Genomic DNA, 23221 nt, shown 5'->3' on the forward strand with positions numbered 1-23221 from the left:
TTTCTTGATTTCATGAATTGTACCTTGTTCTTTTTCTTTATAATCTCATTATAATACTTGACGCTTTGGCAATATTGTCCTTGAATTAATGCCAATAATGCATTTTTTCTAGCCTAATTTTATATGAGCTATACTGTATATATATAACACTATTAGAATAAAGAAAAGGGCTCAGCATGTTAAAGGTTTTTGCACTTTCCCCAATTAAAAGCATAATGACATTGCTAGTTACGTAAAAGTAGAGGCTACATATGGAGAAACTGTTTGGTGTCAAATATGATAATTATAATAATAGTATTAATAATAATAATAATGGCTAATTAAGACAAGATGTTTTCTATATTGTTTCTTATCCTGACACCATGCCCTTGGGTCACTCAGCAGCTAGGCACTTTTTAACATATTTGTCATTTTTCATTATCTCTACAGAAGTGAGTGCTGTGACTTGTAATTTAAGTCATTTTTCAGAGAGCTGACACCTGTTAAAATATTTAGGTTGGAGCTTTTTTTCTGAGCTGTAATAATTATTATTTTACAAGTGCATGGTGTGACAAGACCGATACCATAAAAAATTTATTAAAAGTCTATTTAGAGAATAAAAGAAATGCAGTTTTGTAAACATTCCATGCAAATATAAAATCATAGATTTGCCTAATAAACTATTAGTATCACGAAAAGTTGACATCATCTTGATCTCTCCACAAACAAATGACGACACAGACATTGTACGGTGGTTACGCCCCCTGTGGGAGTGCATTGGTAATAACTTTATTGCAAAAATACAGGTTCCCTCTTTCCCCGAGCAACACCACCCCAGAACTGACACACGCAGTCTACACACACCCACATACAATAAACCATCTGCAGTGGTTAACTCTCCCAAACCATCTCTTTGACCTTCACATCATTCACACACGTTCATCCTTTTAGTTTACATTCATTCGCTCTCTTTGCTCTCTCCCTGCTCATTGCTCTCTTTTTGCATTCCCATGGTTGAAACGTAGTTAAGATGCAGAACAACAAAGTTCACCAGCAGCATTAAACATGAGATCTCCTCCACCTCTCCGCGTCTCTGCCAGAGTCCATGAGAGCGCCCCTGTGGGTGGGTGTGTCTGCCTCCTGACTGTCTCTGATACAGGGTCGTGAGGGAAGGTTGATTTGCATAGCGGACTCATGCGCTACAATTGGCTACATTCTCCCACATCCAGAACCCCAAAAACAAACAAACAAACAAACAAACAAAATCTGAACCTAAATGAAAATAAAAAACAGCAATGTTAAATACGCTCTCTGAGTTAAGTGCCAACCTTTGGTTTAGTTACAACGATCAATCAACATCAGTAAATTCTTGAAGAACGTTACATTGGCCAATTGTTGTAATTGTTATTTTTATATAATATTTAATAGAATAAAGCATATAATAAATGTACTCTACACATGTCAAAACGCTCCTCAGTTAAAGGGGGTGAATTACTGTGTAATAATAACTGTTCATACAACTGAGAAATGGTTGACATCTCTGAAGAAGATAGCTCACTGGCTGAAAATATACCTCTAATACATATATATCATATAAAGCATATTCATATTAGACATGTCACTGTCTCAGGCTGAAGATGAGCATTTTTTTTTCTTATTCACATCTGAGGTCTCAAAACCAGCTTCAGTGGGAAGGAGAAATAATAATAATAAAGTGTGAATTGATAAGTGCCACTGAAGTTCACCTGAGGCCTTTAAGTAAAACTAACGCCATCGACTTCTCTACGGCTGCTTCTCAGTCAAATAGCCATCGGAAAGTGCACTTCTGCCAAGTAACCATGTAAAGCGCACTTGAGTCATCTCTTTTCTCACTGATAAAGAGGAGGGTTTCCTAACCTACATATACTCTCATTCCTTCTTTCCTCCACTGTTGGCCTAATTCTGGTGCTACCGTTTCCTGTTTGGAAGAAAGAAAGCAAGCGCGAATAAAAGACAGCTATAAAGAAAGAAAGAAAGAAAGGAACAAGGAAAGTAGCAGAGAAAAAGGAAGCGCTTTTCTTGTTTAATCTCCCGGTAGAAACGGGAGAGCTGTCATTAGGTCGGCGAGCGGTTTGGGGGGTCGGAGGGGTGGGGGGGCGGAAACTCCAGCTAGACACTTGTGAAGTGCACTCCACTCCTATTTGAAATGCAGACATGAGGAAGTACCACTTTAAAGTTTATCAATATTCGTTAATTATCATTATCAACATTCCATAAGGTCTTATTAATTAACATACAGGTTTTCATACACAAGTTTTTCTGTACATGACTTTTAGTTATTAGTGAGTTCGGTCTCGGGCGGGTTTACTGTGCGCGCACACAGGAAGAAAAAACAAAACAAAACAAAAACAAAGAGAGAAAAAATATGGCTGTCCATCTGAAACAGTTCGGCTATGTGTGCGTCCGACAGGAAATGCCCGTGAAGAAAGAGGAAGAGGCGTGGCTACTTGGTAAGGGTCTCCCCCTGAGCTGAGGGTCCTGGAGGATGGAGGACGAGTCTGCCGAAAGCTCGGGTCCCAGTCAGACCCGGGCCAGTGAGCGACCAAGCCAGCAACGGCGTGCTCACTGCACAGGGAAACCCCTCTGGAAACCCAGGGGGGAGACGAGAAACAACAGTCCCGGGAAGTATGGGGGAGGGTTGAGGTTGTAGTTGGGGGTCAGAGTGACTGCATAGACAGAATAGTAGGTCAAGAGAGGGAGGGAGGGAGGGAGGGAGGAAAGGAGAGGCTAAGCGGGGTGCTGCAGGCGCTGCAGGGAGGCTCTACGTCAGTGCAGATGTGCATGTGTGCGTGCATGTGTTTGCGTGTGCATGTTGTTTGAGGGAGGAGGAGGAGGAGGAACAGGATAGGAGTCGAGTTTGATCCTCCTGAGCCGATTCCACGTCCGTCGAGGCGAGGCCCGGCGAGGACCCCCGGCGCTGCTGCCCCGCATGGAGGAGGAGGACGCTGTGAGGCGTTAGTGAAACAGAGTGGGACTCCGGTCAGAAGGCAGCTTGACCCCCGTCAGACACAGCCAGAAACTCCCTGCATTGCCCGACAGCTCCTGAGACGAGAGAAGAGACAACAGGTCAGATTAGCAGGAAGGCGCACCACAAAGTCAAGAAGGGTTTAAGGGTTAAACTAAGAAGTAGATTTGAAGTGGAAAAACTGTTCAGTCATGCAGTTTGAGATAGACACAATTCATTTATGATGGGCTGCAGCTTGCAAACAGACACAGAGGGTCAAAACACAAACACACTGATGCTCTAAACATGTCATGTGCTATTTAGTGGAAGCTTTTTTACTACTTGATCCCTGACGTTCCCCACGTTCTACTTACATTACCCCTATGTACAATATTTTGTACCGACACGCTTTGACAACATACATTATATATTGATATAAACCCTTCACTGAACCAATACACTCACTGAGGAAACCGTTCAAACACAAGATGCCATTTTTATTGCTGCACCATTTATCTGAATTAATTAATTCTCCATGTCTTGTCAGTCTTATCAGTTTATAGACATTTTTCTCTAATTTATCTTTGTAAACTTAGCTAGAATTTAATATCAAGTTCTTAGTAAAGTGATATGACGGCACACCAAAAAGGGCTGCAATATATATATATACATATATACATATATACATACATACATACATCACGTCTGACTCAGACCGTGCATGTACTCTGTTCTCCATGATGCAGAATTCATCGTACAATATCAATGAATAAGCCAGAGAACATGCCATAACATAATCATAAATCCAAAAGCAATATTTTTATGAGGGGAAAGGGTGAATAAATAAATAAATAAATACATACATACATACATACATACATACATACATAAATAAATAAATAAATGTAAAATAATATAAAATAATAAATAAAATAAAATCAAGGAGAACCAGCCAAACAAACAGACAACTAATAATAATAATAATTATTATTATAATTATAATGATCATGAAAAGACAGAACGTAAAATATATATAATATAGAAAATTCACATAAAAAACAGAATCAACTGCAGCAAAATGTGTCCAAAAATATTCTACAATCAGCGTATTATTTGGGGAATATTTTTTGCACATACAGTAAGTTATATAGAAACTTCATTAAAAAAGGGATGTTTTGAGGTGAACTGTAATTTAGGTTTTAAATTAAATGTAGGTTTAAAGAGTACCAAATTTGCCCAATACCAAATAATGGGTAAAAAGTAAGTATTAAAAAAAAAAAAGTATGTTTGTAATGTTGTTTTGTATGGCTTTTATTTATGGTAATATATATTCCTCTTGTCTAGTCCTCTCTAGTCACATGACTAATTGATGGACTGCGAAAAAAAAACCAGAAACAATCTCACGTGCCACACTGAGAGCATTTACATGCATATTATTATTCTTTTCTGGATATGACCTTGACATGGAACATTAGAAACATAGTTATTCATAATTAATAAAACAGAGTCCAGGTTTCTGAGTAAGTTCATGTAGTCGTGTCGTGATTCCAGTGAATGATCAGAAACCTGGATCAGGTTTTTACATGCCACAGTTTTCTGTTTTCTATCTCGAGCTGGTTTATCCAGGTTTTTTCAAAACGTGATATAATGTTCACATGCACAGACTGAAGCAAGGCAGCCGCATAAAGCCTTGTATATTGGAGACCAGACTCGTTTCATTTGGATTCACCTCACATTCAAAACAGACTGAAAATAAATCTAAATCTTTTTATTCTTCTGTTTTGTATTTGTAAACTCATTGTGTCCTGGTTTGCTTATTATTTAGGTGACAACAACTCAGGCAGCTTGCCCCACAAATGTCATTTCCAACTTTCAAGAGTTTCAGTTGTATATGTTACACATCTGTAGTTGCTGTTTCTGTCAGTGTTTCCTCTAGAAAGTGAAGAGCTGAAGACATATTCAGTGATATTCAAGCGTTAACTTTTTCCTTAAGACCTGCAGTTCCTCCATTAGGGTTAAAGATAGTTGGTCCAAGCTGTCGTTTAGGGCAAAATAATGGATTCATAAGCAATAATAGATATTCAACCGTTTTTAGATTTAGTTTCTAGAGAGTAGAAACTTGTAAACATATTTCTGATTGATGTGCATTAGCCTCAGCTCCCACACTGAGGTGTGATTTTTGCACTCTGAAACTGAAGAAGTGTAAAAACATGAACTTAAAGGGGTCATGCTCATTTCCAGGTTAATACTTGTATTTTGGATTTCTACTAAAACATGTGTACATGCTTTAATGCTAAAAAAAAACATTATTTTCCTCATACTATCTGTCTGAATATACCTGTATTCACCCTCTGTCTGAAATGCTCCGTTTTAGCGCCTGTCTCTTTAAGAAGCCCAGTCTGCTCTGATTGGCTTGTGAGATCAACTTGGTGCACTTTTGCAAAGGTAGTTCTGAAGCTGTGGGCGATATAGTACTCATTCGAGATGAGCCAGGCCTGCGCAGAATCGATCACCGGTGATCACCGCACAATGCATGCCGGTTAGATTTGTGTCCGACTTGATCCCGACTTGACTCTGACGATATGCACACGTGGGCAACGATAACTTCACGAGATCGAGGCGGCCGCAGTTTTCAGAGCCAGGCGCCGCAGTTGCTCTCCACAGACTGCAAACCCCAGGGCATGATGGGAAATGCCTGGCTGTCGCCTGATCGAAGAGCTGATTGGCTCTCAGTTTTGACAACAAACAAGTAGAAAGTCCGAACTTTCTGTGTAATTGTAATATTTATCGCTAGATTGAAGGCTATTAGTCTCACGTTGTGCATAGAAGGTTTCATCTGTTAACAAACACATCTTGTGTGGTTGATGATGATACTAATAATAAAGGTTATTTATCTATATAGCACTTATCAAAACAAGTGCTCATTATAAAGTGCTTTACAAGGCGGACATAAAAAGAATAAAGGATATAATCCAATGCCATATACACGCATAAATTTACAAACTAAATAAATAAATCCAAACGCGGTCTGCAAACTACAAGTAGCCTACAGATTGGATCTAAAAGGATGTAACTTTTCCTGTGACTTCCTGTAAATTCTTTATAGGCTGCTGGAAACTGTCCCGACTCGACCGCAGCTTTTCTGCAAGAATTGCATTTTTCGGCGATTGGATGGCCAGCACTTCTGTTGTGTAAACTGCTCAGAAACCCCCTTATTGTCAATTTACCTAGGAAAGCCATCCATTCTCTGAATGCTCTAGGTCTGTAGTTTGTGGCTGTAAAGTTTCCCGAGGCTGTGATTATCCTTGAGGTCACCACAGGTCATTTTATACAGTGAGGCCAAATTTTAAAAAATGGTCTACAATGAAATGGCTACTATGGGGACTAACATCATCACACATGAATACACACATGAATGAATATGATAGAAAGTAGGTGATTTCTGCTGGATGACAGATTTGCCCAGGGATGAAAACAACCTCTGGCTTGCACAGTTATTACATTAGTGCACATCCCCAGGATATAGCTATGCGCAAATAGGGGCTTAGCCTACTTTTGTGCCAGATGAGTTTGCCAGAAAGTAAAATGTTTGATATAAAATGTATAAAATATCAAAAAAAGACAGATTTTTTTTTACAATTCTAACTTGATTTATCGATTGCTCCGACACACACTCATCTGGCACTCAAAGTACAAGGAAATACGTACACTCTTTCCAGTCTTAAACGGATGAGTGGTATTTTCCTTTAAAAGATTTCAAGAGTAACGTCATGTGAGCTCAGCGCAGTGTTTACCTGTGAAGCGGTGGAGGGAGGTGGTGATGAGGAGGTGTTGGTGATGAGGATGGAGGAGATGATAGTGGTGGAATAGCAACAGGGACTCAGAAGAGAGGAAGTAAGCAAGGAGAGGCACTGACATCAGCCTGCTTCACCTTTGAGAGAGAAAGAGGACAGAGAAAGGAGGAGAAGCAGAGAGAGGAGGACAGGATTGGAAACGCGGGACAAACGAGACAAACAGCAAAGGGGGGGGGAGAAGAGCACAGGGATGAGCAATGAGAAAAGTGCCACGGCCACGGGACGTCAGGCAGATGCAGTTTAATAGCACGGCCACAGGGAGGCAGCAAAGCACAGGAAGTCACACTCACGAAGCTGCGGGTTGCAGTCAGGCGGCTGCGGCGCGAGGTCACTACTGTGCCGCTCAGGCTGCGTCCGATTCGTCTCAGGTTTTCCCCGTCATCAGGCTCCACCCCGAAACGCAGATCCTGCAACATCACTGGCTGCAGAGGAAGAAAATGTCTGTCAGACGCTGGAAGATGGATCCAACTGATGACCTGCTGTGCACGTGTGAGGGGGATTCTGTTGGAAAGACCACGTGGATGTTACCTTGTTGAGGTAGGTGGGGGTGCTGGTGCAGTCCGCCCCGTACACACTCCTCTCCATGTCTGCGTTGGGGGTCTTGGAGCGAGCCTGCCCTCCCACCCTGGATATGAGCCTCTCTGACGGGCTGCAGCCTGAAAACACACACAGGCAGAGCTGGAGGTCAAAACACAGACGTACGAGGATGGTCTCTGAATCATGGTGTCTGCCATTTTAGTGGAACAACTCTAATGTTCCCCATCTTCTTAAATGTATCCTTACATAGCCGAGGTAAAACATATCACACTTATTGAGTAAACGTTTCAAACATAGGATGCAGTATTTTATGGTTGCGCCATTTCAGCAAACTAAAAAGTCTCCATGTCTTTTGCATCAATTTATAAACATTTTCCTGTAATTTATCTTTGGAAAGGTCGGATTGGATTTGGGGCTAGATTTTAATATAAAGTTCTGTGTTTTCGTTAAGTAGCTTGAAGGCACACCAAAAGGCCTCTTAAAGCAGCAGTGGGTAGAAATGGAGCAAATATGATTAAAAAACTTATTTTTATAAAACGTCACTATATCCTGACAGTAGTGCATGAGACAGGTAATCTGAATAAAATCATGTGCCTCTGTGTCCTCCGGTGTCCTCCGGTGCTCCTAACAGCATCTGCAAGATTTCATAGACCGGAGGAAAACAACCAATCAGAGCCCAGCTGGAGTCTGCCGTCTCTGAGCAGCTGTCAATCACTCACAAACTGAGTGATTGACAGCTGTTGATGAGAGTTTTAAATATTTGACAAATCTCCCTTTAAGGTACATTTTGAACGGATAAATAATGTGTAGTTAATTGTGGTTAATTTGTGTCAGTTTAGGGGTCCTTAAATTGAAAAAGTTTGGGAACCACTAGACTAATTTATAAATCAACTAATCGTTTAATTTTTTTAGGAGTTCAAATTCAAATTATACACCTCACTTGTTCATATATGTCATTGTAATAAATATCAGGAGGTGTGTTGCGGGAGCTGTTAGTTTTGTGACTGACTGACTGTGTGTGTGTGTGTGTGTATGTGTATGTGTGTGTGTGTGTCTGTGTGTGTGTGTTTGTGTGTACCTGTCTTTCCAGCCAGCAGACTGGCCTGGTAAAGGGAGTCAAGCTCAGACAGCTCAGCCTCTTCGCAGTCACAGCAGGGATCACCGTGTTGCCCTGGAGCATGCTGGGAGCTGTAGTGCCCCGGAGAGGACTGGCAACTGTAGCTGCAGTGCTGATGGGTCGTCTGCGGCCTGATGGGGACACATCGGTCCGGGGGCGTGTCGTACGGCGTCACCACAGCGTCGGGGCGGTCCAAACTCCAGGAGGACCAATGACGCGTGCCGCTGTCGGCGGCGGCTTCGTGCCTCAGCCAATGCTGAGCGGCACCGGCGGCGTGGCATTGGGGCTGGGGGGGCTGCCAGAGAGGCGTGAGAGGTTTCCTTTGACCGGAGGCTTCCAGAGGGGAAGATGGCGGAGGAGTAGAGGGCGGAGGCGGAGGGGGAGGAGGAGGGGGAGGGGGAGGGTGTGTGTGCGTGGGTCCGAGGTGTGTGGAGTGTGCGGTGTGTGTGGTGTGTGTATCCCAGAGACGCAGAGGAAGCGAGGGCAGAGAGATGGCTAAGTGCTTCCCCAGGGGTCTGACACTCACCCCCCCTGCCTGCAGCAGCTCGCACAGCCTCACCCCCGACCCCTCCCTCCCAACCTTGCGTCCCTCCCCTCTCCTCCCCACGCATCCACCCACCTCCTCCTCCTCCCCTTGGCAGGAAGGGGCGCAAGGGTGAGGGATGCTGAGGGTGAGCGGGGGTCGAGGGGGAGCGGGCCGATAGGGTGGAGGGGGCGGGTCCGGGCCCAGAGCAGCGTCCTGGTTGGGCGTTGCCTGGTCCTCTTCCTCCTCCTGATTGGGCGTCAGCAGTACTTGGACCGGGCCAGGCTGTTCACTGGAGGACACAAGAGAGGGAGGGCGTCAGTCAGCCAGGAGAAAAAAGAAAAAAAAAACAACAACCCAAAAAACAGAGCTGCTCTGACGTCAGGTGAGTTACTGCATAGAGGGAAGGTCACAACAGCACACCAGGATAAACAAGCACACACACACACACACACACACACACACACACACACACACACACACACACACACACACACACACACACACAAGCTCACTTTCATACAGAGCAAACACACAATGATGCAGCCTTGTGCAAGCACCGCGTTGTGTATGGGACTTCACAGCCATGCTGTTTATGAGTCAGGCACAAGCTCAGCTCCACTGACTGACAGATCGCTGCAGATTCACTCTCTGATCTGAACACATCCAGCTCAAACAACCAAAGAATTTAATCTGATTATCAAAACAGCGATCTACCCTCTGCTGCGCTGATGCAGTAGATCAACACCGAGAATAAATGTGGCTCCCACAGTCCGGAGTAATTCAGCCTTGGCGGGCCGCTATATTACTTTATTGATTTACATACATTGATATGTGGAGGATATGATATATGTTGAACATTAGCGGATCCTCTCTGCAGAGATTCAAGCGTAGCAGTGTGTGTGTGTGTGAGGTTACCTAGTGTGTATGTGTGCGTTGGCATGTGTGAACAGCAAGTGTGTAAATTTGTGTGTCTATTTTTAAAGACAGTGTGCGCAAACCTGTCCGTGTCTACGTGAGTGTCAGCCCCCATCCCCCACACTGAACTCTCCCGTCTCTTTTCAGCCTTAGTAATTACCCAGCAGGCTTTGCAGCAGCGAGCTATAAATCAGGGGCCCGTGTTGATCAATAGAGGAGAGGAGGAAGGTAATAAAAGAGGCAGAGCGCTGAGCTTCACCTCTTCCTTCCCTCCATCCTGCTGTTAACAGTTTGGATTTACAATTTGACTAATTTTCTGCAGTTTAAACTGAGTTCTAATGAAACAGAGACGTTGACATGACTAAGTTAGCATCACAATCCTTATCGCTACCTATTAGCACAAGTTCAGCAGGTTCAAAGTGCCGCAGTAAGACTCCTTATAAGATCTAATGGGAGAATGTTTTAGTAGATTTTAAGGTTTTAACGACCACGTTTAAGACATGTATGAGATTGGCTCCTCAGTATATTTCTAACTTTCTAACTCAGCTTATTAACGTAATCGATCTTTCGGAGGTGGTAGTGGGCTCATTTTTAAAGCTAAAGTGAAGATACTGGTTTCATCTGAAACTAGAAAACCATGTTATGCTATCTTGTCTGGGAGGAAATAACGCTCCAAACTTACGCTAAATTTTGGCGAGGAAAAACTGGCATTGCCATTTTCAAAGGGGTCCCTTGACCTCTGACCTCAAGATATGTGAATGAAAATGGGTTCTATGGGTACCCACGAGACTCCCCTTTACAGACATGCCCACTTTATGATAATCACATGCAGTTTTGGGCAAGTCATAGTCAAGTCAGCACACTGACACACTGACAGCTGTTGTTGCCTGTTGCCTGCTTGAGTTTGCCATGTTATGATTTGAGCATATTTTTTATGCTAAATGCAGTACCTGTGAGGGTTTCTGGACAATATTTGTCATTGTTTTGTGTTAATAATTGATTTCCAGTGATAAATATATACATACATTTGTATAAAACAAGCATATTTGCCCACTCCCATGTTGATAAGAGTACTAAATATTTAATACAATTTGCGATTAATCATGATTCACTATTTTAATCGATTGACTGCCCTTATATTTATTCTATTTAATCTAATTATGTCTGGGTTTTTATCTTGTCTTTTCTACTTGTGTATTGTATTTTTGTATCTTGTAATGTTTGGTTTTGTCACCTGCCTAGGGATGGAAATTAGCATTCTTGCTAACTCCTGCATGTTTACATCTTGTATTTTATACCGATCTTCATTAAGCTGCTCTGTCTCTATCAACTTAACATATAAATGAATCAAATTGAATATTTTCTACCACTCTAATCTATGCATTTTATTCGTTGTGCATTTGTTCGATTAATTGATTCATAATTTGGTCTATAAAATGTCAGAAATTAGTGAAAAATGGCACAATTTCCACAGTTAACATCTTAAAATTACTTGTTTTGTCTGACCAACAGTTCAAAACCCAAAGTTGACTGAAATTCATGGGATGCTTAATCCCTGTTTTACTGGCCTACAAGTCTAACTTTTATCATTATTTAACTATATTGAATGTGATTAATTATTTATCTCAGATTTTAGACGAGCTGCCTCTCTTCTTATGAAAACGTCACTTCTGAAGCTTTCTTTCCCCTCCTCAAACAGCAAAACTAACACATCAGAAGGGAAACAGACTGACTTACTGTAACACACACAAACACACCAGCAAAGAGCAAAAAAACAACAAAGAACAAACAGGATCTGTGACTACAATCGCACGGCGGCACACAGGACAGAAACACAGCGACGGACTGCAGCTTCACAGCGCAGAGAGGGACAGATCAGCGGCACACAAAGAGCGGAGGGAAGCCTTGGCAGCACACAGCTACAAAGAGCAGCACAACAACAACAACAACAACGACGAAGGGAAGCAGCGAAGCACAGAAAAGCTGAGAGCAACTCTGTCTCTCTTTTTATTCTCGATGGCAGCACAGAGCCCAGCAAAGCAGGTTTTTACTGCACTGCAACAAACACACAAACACAAAAGGGATAAGAAGTGACTGTATATAGTCAAGTGTGTGTGCTTGAGAACACACACACACACACACATTCAGACACACATACAGCAGGATGTGAGAGTGCAGTGCTCGGGGGTTACAAAAATAAGTGGGCAGCCAGAGCTGAAGACACACACATGAGAGTGTTGGAGGTGTTTTTAGACAGCCAGCACCCAGAGGACACACACAGAGGAGTCCTGAGGTGGGTTTGAGGACAGCTTGAGCTGAGGACACACAGTGAGGGAGGGAGGAAGGGGGTCTGAGGTGGTTTTGAGGCAGGCACCGCTGCGGACACATAAGGGGGGACAGTGGTGGTACCTGCGAGGCCCCTGTGGGCGGGCGTTTCCTGTCTCCCGTTCCATTTCCTGTTCCTGCCTGCGTTTGATTGGGCCCCCAGTGCTCCTCATGCACGCAGCTACAGCCAATCCGCTATGAGCGTTAGCCTCATGCAGGGGTCTGAGCACAGCTGAGGATGTTAACAACAGAGCGGGAGATAAGAAAGGAGAAAAGACAGAAAGATATAAGGACAGAGTGGCAGAGAGAGGAAGAAAGAGTGAGGGAACGTAAAAAGGGAGGAAAACAACAAAGAAGGAGAGAGAGAGTAAAAGATAAAGACAGAGACAAAATATGAGGATGAAAGAACAGGTGAGACAAAAGGAGACAGAGAAAAGAGAAGCAGAGCAGAAGGAGTGGTTATGAGGGGGCCGGCATGCATTACGCTCCTCTACTGTAACACTGTAATGTGTGAGTGTGTATTTTATACATGTATAGAGTTGCAAAGTGGGAGGAATTAGTTTGGGCATCCTTTTTATTTTCCGCATTGACATTTGATTGGTTAAATCAAACATACAAAATATTAGCCACTGGGTCACGAGCTAATGGCGAGCTACAGCTAAAAATTGTGCTTTAATTATTTTATTATAATTATTATTATTTTATCCATATCGTGGTTTATGTGATAATTCTGCATTTCATTTTATTTATTTATTTATTTATACATTAATTTTTTTATTTGTTTTTTTATTTGTTTTGAACAATTTGTCCTTGTTTTTCTGGGGATTATAAAAATGGACGACATGCACCACTGCCGTTTTTGGTATTTCACACTGAATGGATTGCAAAGTTATGTTGTTGATGAAAAAGGAAATTAAAATTGAAAAACAAATTGTGCTTTGTAGAAACCTGATAAAACATTCTGTTCAGGTTCAGATTCTGGGTCAGTTTTAGATGAATTGTAACTATGGTGCGGTATTTTATTCCCAAGTAGTATTAACACTATTAGTAGTAGTACTTCACCTCACCAAACTGATGGAAAAAAAGATTGTTTCTCACAAACAAAGCTTCAATAATTAAAACTGACAATCGTCAACTTCTTGTATCTGTAAAACTAGATTATATAACGTTTAAAAGATTCAATAAATGTGAATATTTTCTGGTTTCTTTACTCCTCTATTACAGTAAACTGAATATCTTTGAGTTGTGGACAAAATAAGACATCTGAGGACGTCATTTTGGGCTTTGGGAAACACTGATCGACATTTTTCACCATTTTCTGACATTTTATAGACAAAACAACTAACGGAGTAATCAAGAAAATAATCGACAGATTAATCGACAATGAAAATAATTGTTATTTGCTGCCCTAAAACAAACATCACTGAGTCAGTTCTCTTCTCTACATATTCTCTACTGCTCGCAACAACGGTTCCTGTTCAGCAAAAGTTTCATTATCTCAAAGGAGACGCCCGTGTTTTTATGTTGATGATATCAATACAGGAAAACTTTGAAATAGGAAGACTTTATAGAAGGGAAAAATACTTCCACACCCAGAATCTCTTCCCAGTTTGCAACTCTATTGTAAATGCATCAGTATGTAAACTTGGACTCTAGTTCGTAAGTCAAAAAGTCAAGATTAGACAAGTGAGGAGCAAAGTTGAGGCTACGTTCATGAAGCCACAGACACCAGACAGGAAGAAAAATGTTTGCAAATGTTTTGGACAAAGCTTTCTATGGTGCGTAGCCTTGTGAACGCACCCTGAATGGTGTTAGTTGGTTATAAAAACAGATGCAGAAGAGGACAACGACAGAGCAGCCATCACCCATCCTGGCTTGAGTTTACAGACTTTTGATTGATAGAGAGAGAATAAAGGAAGGCTGACAGCAGCTCTGTTGTTGTCGTTGGCTGTAACGTCCTCTAAAACACTGAGGCAGATTGTTTAGAGTCCGGCTGAAACCATCAATACGGACGCGGGAAACCAAATTCTGTTACGTAATCGCACTGATAGTGATGCCATCTGTTCGTTCGCAAGTCGTCCTTTCACTTCATCAAGGTTGAGTGTACTCACAGGGGTGTGTGTGTCTGTGTGTGTGTGTCAGGTACATGAGGCTGAACACACTGAAGCACACACAGTAGGACAGACAGGACACAACATAATAATCCCTGATATAGATTTAGTTAGTGCTGAGCTGGAGGGGAAAACCTGCACACCTGCAGTTCAGACAAGGCTCTCTCTCTCACACACAGACACATATTTTCTTAAAATAGTAACACAGGCACAGAAACATATAATTTGTGGATGCCAGGACCAAATATGCATGAACACACACACACACACACCTACACACACACACAGGAACATGGACCACACCAGAGCTGTCTTTCGAGCCAAGTGTCAAGTCTGTCAGAGTAAATCTGAAGTCACGTCTCGTGTCATTTAGGTCATGTCCAAGTCTGAAAATTGCAAGATGCAAATCTTTAAAGTGTCTGAATGCCAACCATGAAAATGACATAGCATGTATTTTTTGTTGTTGTTGAATTGTCTTAAGTAAGTCAACTCATAGTAATCAAGTCAAAGTCAAGTCTTGAGTCCTGATTGTGACTTGAGCGATTTAGCACTGCAAATCCGTAAAGTTGTTGGACTTGCCAGAGACAGATTAAACAAGACTAAGAGTCTTCAGCCATGCTGGCGGCTCTCTGACTCTCTTTACTTGGGCCAAAGAAAGTATATTGTCTTGTATATCGTCACAGTGACCTTTGACCGCCAAAATCTAATCAGTTCATTCTTGAGTCCAAGTGGATGTTTGTGCCAAATTTGAAGAAATTCGTTCAAGGCTTTCCTGAGATATCACGAGAATGCGACGAATGTGAGGTCACAGGGACCTTGACCTTTGACCTTTGACCTTTGACCACCAGAATCTAATCAGTTCATCCCTGAGTCCAAGTGGACGTTTCTGCCAAATTTGAAGAAATTCCTTCCAGGCGTTTCTGAGATATCGCGTTGGACGGACAGACGACCCGAAAACATACATCCTGTGTGTGTAAGCATAAAAACTGCCACCGATGACGTCATTCTGCATAATAACTAGCCATGTGCTTCCGTTTGTTGCATGTAGACTTCATATTTTTGGAATAATGGACGTTTGTTTTCGGGATAACGGGCTATTGAACAAATGGGCTTTCGGTTCAACGATACAATTTTCGATTATTGGGGTTTCAGAATATTTGGCCGTCGGATCAATAGCACGCCATCCTTTTTTTAGCGTGTTAACATGCTAACATTAGCTAATTAGCATGAAATACAGCTGAGGTTGATGGGAAAGTCATTCGTTTTGCAGGTATTTGGTCATAAACCCAAAATACATTTTTGACCTCATGGTGGCGCTACAGGAAAAGCCGGTAGGACTCATCCTTTTGGAACCATGAATGTCTGAACCAAATTTCATGGCAATCCACCCAAAAACCAAATTGGTGCACCAACAGAGCTATCCATAGAGCCATGCTGGAAGCGTGGCTGAAGAAGAAATTGATGCAACTCCCAACTTTTAGTCTCTAGTATGAGTCAAGCTGCTACACTTCCCATAAAGCACCTCTCTATATGTTTTTGTTAGATCCTCCATTCTTGGTAGATGCCTAAATCTTTCAAAACTCCATGCCCGTGATTTGTGGAGTAAATGAGTAGTCCCCAAGCCCAAAATGAGATTACTCAGCTGTTGTAAATTGAGTAATTACGCCAGAAGCTCCTCCAGAGCCGCAGAAGACATTACAGTCTCATTAGTCTACGAAATTGACTTTGACATATAAAATTGGTGGAGTGTCCCTTTAAGTATGACTCGAGTCTCACGTCTACAGCTCTGGAACACACAGTCTCACACACAAAGATTCACTGTGCACACACATAACTCATGAACACACTCAAACACATACAGAAATATATAACAAGAAATACACACTCAGTGTCTTCCTGCAAACTAAGAAACGCATTGTGAACTCCCTAGAGCTCTGAAATTGGACTGGGATTGTGAATTTGAATGGGAATCACCCTGAGAAAGTTTCCCACTCAGTCCTGGTCAGTAAACGTCCCACGGAAGTTTTGTTAAAAACTGATCTGACGGGGATTTTGCTCTCTGAACTCAGCTAGAGCTCAGCTTGAACTGTCAGACACAAACACACACACTTATTCTGACATAAAACACTCATGGATGACACACAAAAACCCCAAATATATACAGTACGACTCGGAGTAACACACACTGAGCTAATTAGACAAAACATACCGACGGAGGGAGACAGATGGAGAGACAGACGAACAGATGGGAATGAGGACAAAGAGGAGGTCAGACAGAACATATAAGTCACTGCGACTGCTAAAACCAGACAACAGGTGATAATGTGACCTTAAAGCTGCACCCGGCAAGATTTTAACATAAAAATACACTTTTATTAGCCCGGATCGTAAAACAGCTTCACATCCCTCTAATTGAAACGCCATAAATTTGCCCTGCTTTTATTTTTTGTCAATGAAAATTGAAATTGTAATAAGTCATACGAGCAGTGTCCGAAATTAACTTTTTAAATCCACCGGCCAAGCATATTGTTTTTACCAGCCAAAATAATAAATTGCCTTTTTGTGTCACGTATACATTTCATTTCATTACATTTCATTTGAGTGTATTATGTTGAGTAAACCAAGAGAAATTAATCAATAATTAATTTGCTAATTTGCTTAATTGCTTGCTTTGTTTTGATTTTTATGTTAACAATGCAGCTAAGTTAATTTAAATATTTTTTTAATGTGTAAAAAGTAGGATTTGCTAAATGACGCTCCAAAGTTCTATACTAAAATACTTGACAAATCTCCCTTTACGGTACATTTTGAACAGATAAAAAATGTCCGATTCATTTGCTATTAATCGGGATTAATCATGGACATTCATGTGATTTTTGTTTTGGTTCCTCATAGTTAACGTAACGTTATCATCAGCTCACTCGCTATGAACGCAAACGTCGGCTGCTGACTCGTTAGCGAGCGTTAACTATAACGCTACCGTTAACATCAAGCAGTCTATTTACCCTATTTTTACTCTATTGTTTTCGGCGCTGGGACAACAGAACATCCTTAAGTTACAGCCCTTTGAGGAGTTGTAGCATGTATTCACGGACAAATAGACTAAACTGTTCACACACTGCACTGCTATGTTCACAGCTGTAACGTTACAACTTCACTCTGTCTCTCTCTCTCAACCGCATGTGTGTGAGTGACATCAAACTCCGACACAGAGAGCAGAGGACAGAAGCAGCGTGAATGACACCAAAACGCAGTAGAGACCAAGCTTATAGTCTTTTATGATATGACTATTTTGGTACGAACGGTTAACCCGCCAATGTGGCGGAGAGTATTTGGCGCTTGGCAGGTGTTAATTTCGGACCCTGCATACGAGTCAGTAATAAATAAGTCAGTTGCCCTGTGCAGCTTTAAATGCAGTTGTCCTCTTCTTAAAGGGCCAGTTCACACAAATGTACAAAAAACATTCTCACTTACTGATTCTGTTTTTTTGCCATGCAGACAGTTTACACCAGAACTAATTTCCATTAAAGAAATAGTCCCTATGAACTGCTGTGAGTAACAAAAAAAATATTATATTCCCATCATTTCTATGGAAGTAGAGGCAGAGACCTCAGAGACGAATTTCTTAAAACTTAACAAATAAAACCAATCTGCATTGCTGCACTAGACACCACTAGAGGTAAGTGAGAGACAATGTTTTCTGTAAACTGGGTGAACCGTCCTCTTTTGTCAAACCTCCCATACATCTCTTCCTTCTTCTCCACCCACTCTCCCTCCCACTTCTCTGTTTCTGTCTATCTCTTAATCCCTCTTTTCCCTTTCCATACCCTGGTGTTGGAGCTGGTCCAGGTCCATGAATTTGCTGGGTTTGGGGTTGAATCCCATGGCAGCCTCCCGCTCCGCCTCCCTCCGCTTCTGCTGCTCCTGTTGGCGGGCTCTCCTCGCCACCTCCTCCTGTAGCTCGTCCAGCTCACTGCGCCCTGGGCCGCCTGAATAACACAAAAAAAAGTCAAATTAAAGCGGGAGTAGGCAGAATGTAGGCTGGTGGGCAGAAATAGGCATTACAGTAACAGAATATTGATTCATATTTGATCAGCGCTGCCTAGTTTGACCGTTTGATCGGAGTTTGCGAATGATTGACAGCTGCTCAGAGACGGCAAGGCTCCAGATCAGCTCTGATTGGTTGTTTTCCTCCGATCTGTCTCATGCACTACTGTCAGGATATAGTGACCGTTTTATAAAAATAACTTTTTTTTTAATCATATCTGCTCCATTTCTACCCACTGCTGCTTTAAATTATCAATCAGATCAAATGCAAGTTACTGTAGATAAATGCAAACACGTGCATTAATACACACCTGTGTTGGTGCCGGCGCCCCAGCTGGGTGAGGGCAGCTCCTGCAGGATGGCACCGCTGCTCTTTGACTTGGGCACCGAACGCCATGAAGGCCCTGACATCAGTGTCCGCTTCTGTTGCCCCACGTCCCTGTGGAGAGAAATAAAACAGAGAGAAGGCGAGAGCAAGAAAAAGATGGACAAAAGGGAAGAAATGTTGAGAGTGCAGATCATACGTCTCTTGACAAATATGTCCGTTGATTGATTTGTTGTTAGGAATTGTTGGACAATTTGTCGTTGTTAATGTCACACTCGTATTTCAAGCTGATGAAGTGAAATTGAATGTGACAGAGAAACCAAGAGAGGGAAAGACAATGAATGACAGAGTCAGAGAGGAAGAGACAGTAATTGTTATTTGTGAGTTTTCCTACCTGTCGGGGCTGCTGCTGTTCCTCTCACTGCTCTCGTAGCCACTCTCCATCCTCTGAATCAGACGTGGCTGGTGCTCCACCCCTCTCAGAGGTGGAGGGGCAGGGGGACCCATTGTCCGCCCGCTGCCCAAACACCTGGGCTGCCCTACCAGCCCAAACCCCGCCTCCAACTCCCCAACCTCCCTCCCTTCTACCTCTTGCTGCCCAGGCTGTGTGGGTGGAGCAGGTCCCGCCAAGGGGAAGAAGTCCTGGGGCTCCGGAGGGAGAGAGGGACCAGGCAGGGTGTTGTAGCCCAGAGAGGAGCCTCTCGGTCGGGTGAAGATGCTGTCGATGTTCAGGGCCTCTCTCCTGGGCCTCCAGGTTGGCCTGTAGCGGCCTCCAGAAGAACTACAAAAGCAAGGGAGGAAGATGTTACACGGGATGTTACATGACAGCACGAGTGGTGTGATATCGTATCCAAATACAAGTTGCATTACTGGTGAAAACTACTCAAAAGGTGCAAATGTATCTCTTAGTGAAATCTCAGAAAAAGTAAAAATACATGACCTACAAAACAACTTAATTATAGTTCAGTCAGTCCACTCACATGGATCTTTTAACCATTTATTCCACCAACAATACTGCAGTGTGGCTCTGCTCATGTGATGCTCTGGAGCAAATCTTTTGATACTTTTAAGGTACATTTTGTTGATAATACTTTGTAATTTAACTTATGTAGGATTTTTAAGGCAGGATATATATTTACTAGGGCTGTCAATCAATTACGATATTTAATCGTGATTAATCGAAAATGAATCGCACATTTTTTATCTGTTAAAAATGTACCTTAAAGGGAGATTTGTCAAGTATTTAATACTCTTATCAACATGGGAGTGGGCAAATATGCTTGCTTTATGAAAATATATGTATATATTTATTATTGGAAATCAATTAACAACACAAAACAATGACAACTATTGTCCAGAAACCCTCACAGGTACTGCATTTAGCATAAAAAATATACTCAAATAAATCATAACATGGCAAACTGCAGCCCGACAGGCAACAACAGCTGTCAGTGTGTCAGTGTGCTGACTTGACTATGACTTGCCCCAAACTGCATGTCATTATCATAAAGTGGGCATGTCTGTAAAGGGGAGACTCGTGGGTACCCATAGAACCCATTTTCATTCACATATCTTGAGGTCAGAGGTCAAGGGACCTCTTTGAAAATGGCCATGCCAGTTTTTCCTCGCCAAAAGTTAGTGTAAATTTGGAACGTTATTTACTACTTCCCAACGAGCTAGCGTGATGGTTTGTACCAGTGGATTCATTCGTTTTTTCTAGTTTGATATGATGCCAGTATCTTCACTCTAGCTTTAAAACTGAGCCAGCTACAACCTCCAAAATATTGATTGTGTTAAAGAAATTAGGGTCATTAAAATGATCTTGCGTTAGTGCGTTATTGTGGCGTTAACTTTGACAGCATTTGAATGTGAATTGAAAGGCAGGATGTCTAACGTCGATGCATTTAGGTGTGTATCAGTGGTGCAGTACCTGGACTTGCTCTCACTGCTGGTGCTTTCATCCTCCCAGTGGGGCCCCCCGACCCCGCCCTCACAGCCCCCAACCCCTGACGAAGAGGAGGAGGACAGGGGACGAGAGGAGGAGGAGGAAGAGGTGAGTGGCCGGCGGGAGGAGAGGAGGAAGACGGCCGTCTCCTTGTACTCCTGCAGAGGAGGAGAGGGAGGGCGGGGAGGACCCTCCACTGCTGACTCTGAACGTGGGGAGAGAAAAGAGAGAAAAAAGTGAATCCAATAATATTTTTATTCATCCCACAGGGGGGGCAATTATGTAGCGCAAATAAATATGAGAATAACCACTAACAAGGCGTATAACCTGAAGACTCTGCAGTGATGAAGCACAAAGAACTCATTACCACTGTTTGCTCTGACTTGTGCCTAGAACAAGTACCGCAGTTTAGTACTTTCTCTGAAAACACTGCAGTCACTGCTGTATTTGCAGTTGTTTCGAAGCTGTCAAGGTGTTTTGACTGAAGGTGCATCTGTACAAGTATAAATAACTTGTAACTTTGCCTCCAAACTCGAATGCGGTATTACCTCCGGCGTCGGCACCGTGCGGCGGTGTGCCGATGTCGTAATTACAGACCACTGTGGTCTGGGAATCGCTGGAGAGGTGGCTGCCCGTGGACTGGTGGAGGGATCGGTTGCGGGAGGCGCGGTGACTCGAGCTGTCCGTCGACGAGTCGGTGCGAGTGTCGCTGGATATGGACGGCTCCCGACCTGAGAGGGAACAAGAGACAGAGAGTTAATCCTGCATCTCCTTATGTTTTTACAATCAAAATAACTTCAGGCTCTGCGGTATACAGAAGCAGAAGTCGGATTATAGGGTTGAAGGTCAGAGCTTTAAAGCTGTAACCTCCCGCCCCCCCCCGATGATAAACACTGAGTAATCTGATCCGTAGCAGAGTGTGTCATCCTTGCTGTACCAGAGTCTTCGCTGTCGTAACCAGTCTTGCTGCTGCAGTGCTGGAGCTCCAGCTGCGGGTTGGAGCTGGTACAGGGGTTGGGGCTCTCCTGCAGTATCACCGGCGTCCCACGGGGGTCAGCATAGAGCAGCAGCAGGGGCTGATAGTGGCCTTTGATACAGCGAGACACCACGTCCTTCCACTTAGGGCCGATCTGAAGGTGCAGCAGGGCAACACACACACACACACACACACACATACACATAAACCCACACACAATGACAAAGTAAATCTATCCGTATTAAGATATAACATTACGCATATTCCACCAAAACTAGAAGGTCAAACACACGTTGTGCTGCTGTGTGTCCTTATTGATATCATATTATCACACTTTTCCATTAGCTGAATCACCCAATATGACCTGTGACTGATACAAATGTCAAGGACTTCACTTTATATCACACTTTTGACAATCCCGGCTTCCCTCGATGCGGTCACCACAAAATGCATTTTCCAGCCTTTATGGAGGACAACTCATGCTTTAACCATGATTGCTTTACAACATAAGATCAGTTCCAGCATTTAAGATTAAAACAAAGACAGGGGATTAAACCTTAAACACATAATCAATCTCAAACCGCCCCCGCTGACCATGCAGCACTTGAACTCACATACAGCGTAGTTCTCATCACTGCCGCTCTCAATTGGAGATGCAGCAGATACTGTACAGCACTGCACACCCTCCCCGCGTTGCAGCGTTGCAGCATGCAGACTCCGAACTGTGTCTCACCTCTTTGACGTGGGCGTCGTCGAAGTACATCCACTTGCGTATCTTGGTCTGGAAGAAGAAGGTGGAGTAGTGCTTGCCGTAGTAGCACACCATGCCCACCAAGTAGAGCTCCGCCTGGCGAGCCCTCTCCTCTGTCACACGGTAGAACAACTACAGAGAGAGAGAGAGAGAGAGAGAGAAGGAGAGAGGGGATGGAGGGGGAGGAGACAGGGAGGGATGCAGGGAAGAGAGGGAGAGGTGTGCAGTAGGGGGGGAGATAGAGATAGGGGACTTAATGTGAATACAGGCACATTTTTGCTCACCTAGTATATACAGTATGCTGTATGCAGTAATCCTCCACACACTGCCTTTGCTCAAACTCCTCACTTTCCTCTCATTGTATACTGCACATACTGTACAGTGATACATATATTTACTGCAGCTTTTCATGCAGAAATGATGCATAGATTTCACATTAATACTACTGCTATTAGCACACAGATCAATGCAATTAAAGTACTGCAGGTGTTGGTAAGTACATAATGGCTGTCCACTGCTAATCACGCACACTAATAGGGCTGTGTATTTGCAAGAATCTGGCGATACAATACATGACACAGGGGTAACGATTCAACATATTGCGATACTGTAAGCAAGGCGATATATTGTTTTCAAATATAATTTTAGGAAAACTGTCATAGTCACACCACCATTTGTTTAAAATCGGAGTAAAAAAATGGCTCTTACGGGGGCTAACATCATCGCACATGAATACAATTGGTCTCATTGGATCCACAAGAGTCTCTTTGCACTTTACAGTTATACCCAATTTATGCAATTCTACGACTGTTTAGGGACCCCAGTATCCA

At 42.8% G+C, this 23221-nt stretch overlaps 1 protein-coding gene across 5 annotated transcripts in view; it reads right to left on the reverse strand.

Annotated features, from left to right (window-relative positions):
* Positions 1-729: 729 nt before the first annotated feature.
* The window catches only part of usp54b (ubiquitin specific peptidase 54b), a 64561-nt gene continuing 42069 nt past the window's right edge, over positions 730-23221 (reverse strand). For 4 of the 5 annotated variants that reach the window (XM_074619663.1, XM_074619666.1, XM_074619664.1 and 1 more), the window contains 12 exons: positions 22374-22523; positions 21602-21794; positions 21213-21395; positions 20650-20869; positions 19114-19500; positions 18706-18833; positions 18175-18336; positions 12321-12468; positions 8432-9285; positions 7345-7472; positions 7107-7238; positions 730-3060 (listed from right to left, as the gene is read on the reverse strand). In XM_074619663.1, coding sequence (XP_074475764.1) covers positions 2974-3060; positions 7107-7238; positions 7345-7472; positions 8432-9285; positions 12321-12468; positions 18175-18336; positions 18706-18833; positions 19114-19500; positions 20650-20869; positions 21213-21395; positions 21602-21794; positions 22374-22523 — 2772 coding nt within the window. In that variant the 3' untranslated portion in view covers positions 730-2973. Of the gene's footprint in view, positions 3061-6756; positions 6894-7106; positions 7239-7344; positions 7473-8431; positions 9286-12320; positions 12469-18174; positions 18337-18705; positions 18834-19113; positions 19501-20649; positions 20870-21212; positions 21396-21601; positions 21795-22373; positions 22524-23221 lie in introns of all 5 variants that reach the window. The other variant, XR_012591864.1, reaches the window with a different exon arrangement.

The sequence above is a fragment of the Sebastes fasciatus genome, chromosome 20, assembly GCF_043250625.1.
Source record: "Sebastes fasciatus isolate fSebFas1 chromosome 20, fSebFas1.pri, whole genome shotgun sequence".
Taxonomy (NCBI): Eukaryota; Metazoa; Chordata; class Actinopteri; order Perciformes; family Sebastidae; genus Sebastes; species Sebastes fasciatus.